Genomic DNA, 10004 nt, shown 5'->3' on the forward strand with positions numbered 1-10004 from the left:
GGTCTCGAACTTCCACAGAGCGATATCGATGGTGATACCACGCTCACGCTCGGCCTTCAGTTTGTCCAGCACCCAGGCGTACTTGAAGGACCCCTTTCCCATCTATTGAACCGGACGTGGTTTGAAGGTACAACATGCAGAAATTGTTGATGATTGTTTGTAAAAGAAATTGGTGCCTTTCCACTGCAGGAGCAGGTTCAATTTGGCATAAACGCCTAAAGGAATGGCACAGTAATCTGCCCTTTAAGCCGTTCTGTTTCCATTGAAATGTCGGCTTCGAAAGTTTCGACAACGACTTAACTCTGAGTGCCGCAAAACAACAAAGAACAGTTGTTACTGGACATAATTTCAACCATCTAGTTTTAGTTACTGACAGCTTGCTGCAACACAAACTCTTAACTTGTTTGCTTATTTGTCTGATGGAGCCAGTTTTGGTGAGCCCAATTCAGTGTTGATGAAAATTATTACAGATCATATTTTTAAATAAATCACATGACATGTTCATGAGGCTCAAATTCTCATTTTTCTATTTCGAGAGAACTACTTAAATGTCTCATACAGGATTGAATATTGTTTTATTTTCATTTTCTGTGCCTGATTATCAGCACTGACACCATATTTAATCACTAAATAAGTTTCCTTTATAATAACATGAAGTTAGAACATTTAGTATAGACTATAAAATATCAAATTACAGTATGAGTACTTTTCAGTTATTCAACAAAAAGTGTATAAGTTCCCCTCTGTTAATATGATACAGCTGAAACAGCTTTGAGTCATTTTGTTCGATTTTTTTACACTATGAATCCAGCAGGTAGCAACATATGTGTCACTGTGACATTTTATATTTCTTTAAAAGCATTAGGCTCGATGTGAAAAAGGTTGTTTATCTGCTTCAGTTCAGTGTTGCCAGTCCTTCCAACATTTAATAATGCCTTTGAAACAGTGCTTATACAGAAGCAATTTGAAATTAGAAACTCAATATTTTAAATAAAATGCAAACCCTTGTGTAAGATGGAAACCCTGAATATTAACAGTTGTATGTTGTGCTGCAGCAGAATGGACAATACACGTTTCAACAGTAGGTGGCGCTTTTAACTCAGTAAAATCAGTGAGCAGTTCCTTCCACCACACCCGTTCCTCCCTCATACTGACAGTCTGTCTCCATGTCTGCCTCCAACACAGTGTGATAATCTGGTAAAAACACTTAAACCCACCTCGGCGGCCTCCTTCTCAAACTTCTCGATGGTTCTCTTGTCGATGCCTCCGCACTTGTAGATCAAGTGGCCGGTGGAGGTGGACTTGCCGGAGTCGACATGGCCGATGACCACGATGTTGATGTGGATCTTTTCCTTTCCCATTTTTGTAGTTTCTGCAAGGAAATTGGGGAAAAAAAGCAAACTTTTGTATTTCAGAAACCATGTTTGTTTTATTTTTGTTATTCTTCATATTGTATACAATATTAAATCTACCACCGACCCAGCAAAGTGTTTTGTTACAGCAAATTTCCACAACAGCGGCTATCTCGGTAACATCCCCTGGCAGTTATTTCAGGCTAACAATGAATGGGGAGAGAGAGCCATAACTGCAGTTTTAATGGTCACTGAGACGTTAAAACTGCATGTGTAGAATCAACGGCTAAAACTGCAAAAACTGCTTTACAACTTAAATGTCTTTGCCCCAAAAAAGGTTTAAATGAACACAGTTTCACGACACCATGCCCACTGTCACAGCACGATTGGCTGGATGTTTGACTTTTACAACGCAGACAGTTTGCAAATTTGTGTGGAACAGCTGACCTTTTGGATATTCACTGTCAGAACCTGTGTTCATAAAGTTGGGCAAAGTATAGGAAAATAGTAAGTACCAATGTTTGTGCAAAACCATGAATTGCTATATATTCAGTGACAACATTGCTTCAGACATTAACCCTATTCAGGACTTCTATGTTTCCATACGTAGAAGGTCTTTCAGGGTCCACTGGGCCCCAAGAAAGAATATGTGCAAAACATTTGCAGGTATTCATTTTAGACTTTAATACTGTTAAATACATTTTTTGATAAATTGACATATTCTTGGCCCCAAATGCATGACAAATGTCCCTCTTTTTATATTAAAAATAAAAAATCTTCAAAAATAAAACAAACAATACCTGTCACCTAAACCAAATGGCCTGGGGTCCAAAAGACCCCAAAAGTCCTGAATAGGGATAATCTAACACGTGTCAATATGTTATACAATAGATACCCGTGGGTGGTGTTACCTGGACACAAGCTGGTGGGGTTGATCCACCCCAGCTGGATTGCCTGGGTATAACCCCAGGAAACATCACTGATGATGTGAGAAGTGCATCAACATTATGTACTGTAAAACAAGTATAACACCTAGCCTTTGATATGAGCCAGAAGTAAAGAAATATAAGAAATATTGAGGGCCAGAAATATGCAAGGCTCTGCTCTAAACATTCAGGACCAGGAATCAGTGGTGGCCTCCAGGACAGACAGTGTCCGATTAAGAGTTAATTAAATTAATTAAAAAATAAACAGGAAACAACAACAGACAGATCCAAAAATACAATTTCTTTTTCTTGTGAGCTGCAGGGGGATACGACCCCAAAACAAAGAATGTGTAGTTACGCCCCGATTTCAACATCTCACACTGTCATCCAGGCGACCCAGTCGGGGTAGATCAAGCCCCGGCTTGTGCCCAGGTACACCCACATGAATCTACTGCATAACATAATGACACGTCTGTTGAAATGCGGTTACCAACGTGACTCACACAAATGTGAAACGTGTTAATGTCAGGTTTCACTGCAGGCAGAAACATTAACAGACCTACAGAAGTCGCCCACAGCCGAATGTGTCCGTTTTTGACAATAACTTGAGTTTTGAGCAGCACACAACAAAGACTGTACAATCAGGTATTTATTTTCCTCAAATTTCTGAAAAATACAGTCTGCCTTGCATTTTAAAGACACAAAGTCTATTTTACATGCTTTCTTCTTATCATTTTTGGATTACTTCTACAGCTTTTTTACCTGCCTGAACCAAAAATCTACTGATGAACTCCAGACTGTACAGAACTCAGTTAAAAGACTTTTGACCAGAACCAAGAAATGTCATCACATCACTCCTATTTTAGCCTCTTTACACTGGCTTCCAGTATATTTTAAGACTTCGCAGATCACATTTAAGGTCCTTTGTGGCCTTTCTCAAAGTTGTGGACATTTTAATACTGTATGCACCAGTTTGCACTTTGAGATTCTTGGGCAGAGGGCTTTTGTCTATTTCAATGATCTGCCTGACGAAATCAAGTCACCTGAGTCTCTCTGAGTGCCTCTCCAGAATTATTAGTGTTGTTGTGTTCTTTAAACTGTCGGTTATTTCTGTGACAGCATTTTTACCCTTTTCTGAGCACGTGCTGGTTTTTATTGGAAATTGGATTTTGAAAAGTGCTCAATAAATAAATATTTTTATTATGTCCTTTGATTTTAATGAATACCTGCTGTTTGCCACCGCTGCAGAAAAGACCAGATTACTTTATTGGAACAAAGTCTGATGGTTGATAATACATACTGTGTGTCAGACAAATGCCTGTTTATACTGTGAAAACATTTAAAGCTTTTCTGGATGAATTCTGAGTATCATTAGTGCTGTCAGGAACGACTTACATTATGCTCAAATTTACATTTCAGAGACAGGAGTTGAACTTTTAATGGTTAAACTAAACCTGGTCTGGCTGAGGACTAAGCTCTTGTGTTAGCCTGAGCGCTAGCTACCAGTTTGAAGGTGGAGGCCTTAGCTGCCTGTCACCAGTACACTGTTTGACAACTTTGAAAGCCACAAACTATAGTTCTAGGATTATTTATCACCATTACATGAACCTGACAAAGACTATTTCTCTTTTCGAACAGTACCTTCCCTGATAAATCATCTCAACGTCGTGTAGCAGCAGCTTTGTTAGCTTAGCTGTGCGCGGTCCCGCCATGTGCGCGCAGCAGGTCAAACGAGACGAACCTGCCAGCGGCCGTTGGCGACTACACACTGCGCATGCGCAGAGAGTTGAGAAACGCTCAGAAAAATGGTAAAATTAATGAAGAAAACCAAAGAATATCTTTTAATCTTTCGTTTTGGTTTTCTAAAAACAAAACAAAAATCACCTTTTGGTGCATCTAGAAAAACGAATTTTTGATCTTTTATCTTTAATGCCAGAATGATTGAATCATAGTTTTTTTATTTTTTATTTTTTGGTATTAACAGAAACTGTTAACTGTTAATTAAAGAAATGTAACAGTGGTTTGACTCACCTGAGAAGCAGCTTCAGTCTCTCCTGCTCTCGGCACACCTCAAAAAGAAAGAACATGAAGTATTACCTGAGGATAATAAACCCTTCCTCTGTCTCTGATTAGGGAGGAGCAACACCAACCTCATTAAATTCAATGTAGTGCCGATACTCTAACTATACCGATATTTATCATTTCCTTTCCTAAATGGGTTCTTCTCTTAAAATATATATATATAAAATAGAAGGTCATTACATTTAAATTTTAATCACATGACACATACCAACCATTTATATCAAACTTATTACAACATCCAGTATGACTACAAGTTAATAAAGCGTAGTCTAGTATATTAAAGGAACACTATAAATAAACAATACTGAAATAAAAATAATAATTATGATAAATATCTAAATAAATACATGCAAATACCAGCAACAAATCTTAGAAAATATACAGTAAAGCTGACACCCACATTCTGCATTTATGATGTTTTTGTTATTCCTACATATATTTTTTTTAAAGGAATCCATATCAAGTATCAGTCCTGCAGTATCGATCGACCTGATCCTGCTCTGGAATACAAACCGTGCCAGCTACACCTATGTAACTGCGCACACACCTAGTGGGCCAACTCGTTTCACCAGTGTCCTGTTGTATCTTGCTATTCTTCACAGCTTGGCTGCGTAGGTGTTCATCCTGAACTACCTGGACTAAATAACTTCTGATTCATGAGAACATATTTGAAGTGCGTAACTTAAAGGCAGTTCAACACGTGTGAATTCAAGTGTAGGGACCCTTTTTAAATTAGCTGCTGACAGATTGTGGTCTAATTCTGTTGTTTTTGTGGCTTTGATGGAGACCTGCTGTTATTCTCTTCTCAGGACACCTGAGAACAAAAAGAAAGTTATGTCACACAAAGCAGTCATCACACAAACGTACACAATTATTGATGCATACTCATATGTACATATTTATAGACACATTTATGACATATGACAGTTTTTAACCCATCACTGGATCCTCTTTGAGAAGGCAGCGTGGCTGTGACTCACCGCTCAAAGGGAGTGGTAAGCGAGGATAGCTTGTGTTGGAAGCTAAACTACTACGTTACTTTCATCGCTTATCAAGACTTGGAACTATAGGTCACCGTATTCACGCATTTCCTTGGATATTCCACTTGTAAATTAGGAAAAACTGCTTTCACCTACTGTGCTCCTCACAGGTGGAAACACTTCAGGACTTTCCTCTGTTTGACCATTTTTAACCTTCAAACACAACGACCAGAAACATGTTTGGAGGAGAGAAGGAGACGCCTTTAAGCCCAAGAACACCAAACCTGCCATCAAGCACGGTGGTGGCAGTATCATGCTCTGGACCTGTTTCGGTGACAGTGGAACTCAAACAGCTCAAACTTTAGTTGAATGGCGATAATTTGTGGGTTTTCTTTTGTGTACTGGACCTGATGAGTGTTATTTTTATAGTTTAAAAAAAAATAAAAAATTTAAATCATAGCTGCAATCATAAATGACAGGACTAATCTCAATTATTTCCTTCCTTGGCTTAATAAAGATCACGAATCAATCAATCAATCAATCAATCAATCAATCCTATTGATGCCTCTTTTCTCCCACTGCTGGCAAAGTCTAAATGATCAAATCAAGTCTATTCGTACAGCAGCTCAAAACACCTGAGCTGACCAGATACTACTGACAATAGCTTTGAGGTGTTTGGTTTGCGTTATGGCTCCTCGTCCACAAAGACCACAGGCTGGAACATGTCTGCTTCCCCAAAGTGTTTCAGAGCTCCATGCACTGGCTCCTTAGAAACATTCAGCCACAAAGTGACACCAAGAGAGCTCCTCTCTGATCAGAATAACAATGAGACTTTTCACACGTTCACGTTTCCCACTATCACAGTGAGAAATGTTCTGCCGGAAACTTGAGGTGGAACCTTATTTCTAACAGATGAACGACGGCTGCAGGTGAGTTTAGCTGAACATACCTGAGATGAGTCCATCAAAATTCAAGGAAGCCTGAGATTCGTACAAAAGAGTTAACAGTTACTGCCCCTAATTATAAACTTGATGGATTACCTAAAACTACAGCAGAACACGAAAGACTTCTTTGAAATGTATATAAATAAATTTTCTGATTATTTCTAAGTTTAAAACAAAAATCAAATGGACTCTATTGTGTTATAATGTACAGGAAAATTAAAAAAACAGCCTAAATCCAAAAAATATAAACTTTATGTTGTAGCTGCTGCGTTTCTACTTCTGCAGAAGTGCTGCCACAGTTTGCACTTAATAAACACAAAAGAAATGTCTTCATTTGGCAATGTTTGAGATTTTTATTGTTTTGGTTTCAACTTAATTATGATCATAGTTTCCCCTGGAAGGCACAAACCTTCCTTTCCTGCGGAAACTTTTCCGATGGGTTTTAATCAGCATAAGCCAGTCCTTGAGTAGAGAGCTGTGCCTCAGAGCTGACGGCGCTGGGTGGCAGGGGGGAGGAGGGGATGTGGCGTCCCGCTGCTGAGACGTGACTGTTCGTTGGACGTCCTGCATGAGGATTCATTTCTTCTTGTCGGCCTTCTGTGCGGACTTGGTCACCTTTCCGCCGGAGGGGGCCTTCTTCTCGACGGACTTGATGACACCGACGGCGACGGTCTGCCTCATGTCACGCACAGCAAAGCGACCTGAGGGGAAGAGATGGGTGAGGAAACAGAAACAGAGGATTCAGTGAGAGGCTAAAAACAAAACCTCTGAATTTAAATTAAAGTGTCGCAGTCAGCAACAAATTCATAGGAGTAAAGAAAAAATTCTAAATAAATCACAGAGTTACAACAATCAAGGGCTCCGAATCTTAACCCTCTGAAGCCCAAAACCTGCCTTATACCTTTTAACGGAGCCAGAAACTGTAAAAACAGAAAGAATTGTTGGACTTCTAAGTTTGCAATCGCCTTTGAAGTATTTCTGTACAACGTGCAGTTCCATCGGGGAACAAAATGAACCACATCTAACCTTAAAATCTTTATATTTCATCACAATTAGTTTTTTTTTTTAAAACCCCTAAATTTTTTTTTTTAAACCAAAAATAGAATACATTTTTAAGAGATTCTATAAAAAACTAAAGATTCTGTGCTGCTCAGCACAACTGGGAAACCATAGCTGACTTAGTTGTGACCAACAGTCATGTGTCCCAAAATGTTGGGACTTTAGGAGATATCAAGAGAGACTGAGAGGAAAATAAAACATGCTGGATAAATAAAAATGAATGCAGCAGAGCTCAAAAACAGTATTCAGAAAAGCAAGTTGTTGGAGGACACGTTCATCATGGTGAAACATTTTGAGGTCCAGGGTAATGCAAAACACGGTTGCTTCGTAGATGTTGTTACAATAAATCTACAGTATGTAGAGTCGCCATTTTTTCCAGTATTGATAACATGTGGGCCCTTGGGAGAATGTTGCATATGATGACTCCAGGTTGAACATATATGTACACAAAATTTTAAATTGTATGAATTGGTTAGAGTATGAAGAAAAGGTTATTTTCTTTCTTTTTGTAAAATATAAAATGACATTCAAAAAATTGTCAAAATGCAAAATGCAAGACAAAAAAATGCTGCAATAATTTGCTATATTGCACTTTTGGCCACCTTCCACAAGCCAAAAATGTCATGGTGAAGCTACAAGAAAACAGACACATCAATATTATGAGTCGTGTGTCTGTCTGATGAATGAAAGTCAAATATTTACTTCCCACCATCCCCTAAGTAAAGTATCTAGTTCTTCAGCTGCTAAATGATCCACCATGTTCACCAGCTAGTCTCGAACTGTCTGTCGTTCGATTTGAGGTGCACAACTGTCCCAATGTGGCTTTTTGAGAGCTTTAAGCCTGCTGAGGCTGAGGAGAGCAGGCCAGAAAACCAACACAATTCACTGAAAGAGGCATTTTTGAGAGTAACTGTAGAGTCTGGTGACATTTAATATAATTCAGTCATTTCAACATGAAAAAAACTGATTAGTGTAGCTGTAAAGGATAGCCTGAGGACATCGTTTCTTGACAGACAGTGTTTTACTCACCCAGTGGGGGATACTGGGAGAAGCTCTCAACACACATGGGTTTTCCAGGCACCATGGTGATGATGGCAGCGTCTCCGGACTTCAGAGCCTTGGGGTTGTCCTCAAGCTTCTTGCCGGAACGACGGTCGATCTTCTCCTTGAGCTCGCTGAACTTGCAGGCGATGTGAGCGGTGTGGCAGTCAAGCACGGGGGCGTAACCCTGGGCGATCTGCCCGGGGTGGTTCAGGATGATGACCTGCAGAGGGACAGATGAGCACAGCAACATTTCAGATCAGTAGGTGAAGTGGTTGGTGCTGGAGTGAACTGAATTATCCTCCCAGAAAGAGTGGATGAAGGTGGGAGAACAGCTTCCACCATTTATCAAAGCATTAAACTGTAAAAACAGACAAAATGCTCAGATTTTCCACAACCCTGAAACATTATGTGTGACTTTTGTTTCCACTGGGGAAAATGAACAAAACAATAGCCTAAAATCATTTAAACCATGTCTCATTTGGACCAGATTCTGCAAAAAAAAACAAATAAAATTCTGAGCACCTCAGTGCAATCAATAAACCATTAGTGTCTCAGGTGCATTCAAAAGTCACATGAGGAAAGTTCAGTTAAAAGTTAAATTATAAATGTAAGTAGTAAAGCATCTATCACATGAAGAGTCACCATTTCTTCCCCAACATGAGTAACACCTGTGAGCACTGTGGGCAAAAATGTTGCACATGCTGATTCGAGAATTTGTTGAATTTTTGAAAAACAGACAAATACATTTAGAGTTTGTTTTTATTTTAGGATTTACGGCAATTTAACAGTCATAGTGTGCACAGAACACATTTTTGAGTTCTCTATTTGTTTGAGCCATGGCAGCGCTGTTTCCACTCCTAAAATACTAGAAAAGCAAGTAAACTACTAAAATATCTATAGGATGTAGAGTCACCTTTTTCTCTCTTTTTGTTTTTTTTAGCAGTACCAGTAGCACCTTAGCACACTTGGAAAAATGTTAATTCCAATTTATTTTCAACTGTTGCAAAAATGAATAATCAAAAGAATTCAACTTGCATTTCTTTTCATTTTTTCTTCCAGCCATGGTTGTGATGTTTCCATCGAGGTAGCAGTGAAAATGAGCAAACGCCCAGAAACTGAGGGTTACTGGTTGAAGCTCGTATGCATGTGATGCCCCTCTCCTTGTACTCTGGTTTTATTGTTAAACTAAGGCAAAAATGTAGCCCAAAATTGGGAAAGAAACAAATGTATTTTGATATGTGTTATGTCTGTGTTATTATTTCTAGCTTTACGCTTATTGTTTGGCACCAAGTGAAGGACTGAAGTGAGAGCCGTGTTCTCCCTCAATATAGTATAGCACTTTATATTAGCTTTGTTGTTAAGGCCAATAGTATACAGTATTATTCAGTTAGTAACGAGAAAATAAAACAGTGGTTTGTTGTGAATATATCTACCTAATGTGAAACCAAAAACATCTCAATATGATAATATCTTTTCCCTGATGCTCACCTGGGCAGTGAAGTTCTCAGCAGCCAGTGGTGGGTCGTTCTTGCTGTCGCCAGCCACGTTTCCACGACGGATTTCCTTGACGGAGACGTTCTTGATGTTGAAGCCAACGTTGTCACCGGGCAGAGCTTC

At 39.1% G+C, this 10004-nt stretch overlaps 2 protein-coding genes across 2 annotated transcripts in view; both read right to left on the minus strand.

Moving 5' to 3' along the window:
• Positions 1 to 4375, minus strand: part of LOC103365463 (elongation factor 1-alpha-like) — a 13983-nt gene extending 9608 nt beyond the window's left edge. The window contains exons 1-3 of the mRNA XM_008292907.1: positions 4310 to 4375; positions 1218 to 1372; positions 1 to 102 (exon numbers count right to left, since the gene is read on the minus strand). Coding sequence (XP_008291129.1) covers positions 1 to 102; positions 1218 to 1361 — 246 coding nt within the window. The 5' untranslated portion in view covers positions 1362 to 1372; positions 4310 to 4375. The remainder of the gene's footprint in view (positions 103 to 1217; positions 1373 to 4309) is intronic.
• Positions 4376 to 6613: 2238 nt separating this feature from the next.
• Positions 6614 to 10004, minus strand: part of LOC103365450 (elongation factor 1-alpha-like) — a 23432-nt gene continuing 20041 nt past the window's right edge. The window contains exons 8-10 of the mRNA XM_008292884.1: positions 9876 to 10000; positions 8373 to 8607; positions 6614 to 6985 (exon numbers count right to left, since the gene is read on the minus strand). Of these exons, the coding sequence (XP_008291106.1) occupies positions 6861 to 6985; positions 8373 to 8607; positions 9876 to 10000 (485 nt within the window). The 3' untranslated portion in view covers positions 6614 to 6860. The remainder of the gene's footprint in view (positions 6986 to 8372; positions 8608 to 9875; positions 10001 to 10004) is intronic.

The sequence above is a fragment of the Stegastes partitus genome, unplaced genomic scaffold (assembly GCF_000690725.1).
Source record: "Stegastes partitus isolate 25-593 unplaced genomic scaffold, Stegastes_partitus-1.0.2 Scaffold841, whole genome shotgun sequence".
Lineage (NCBI taxonomy): Eukaryota > Metazoa > Chordata > Actinopteri > Pomacentridae > Stegastes > Stegastes partitus.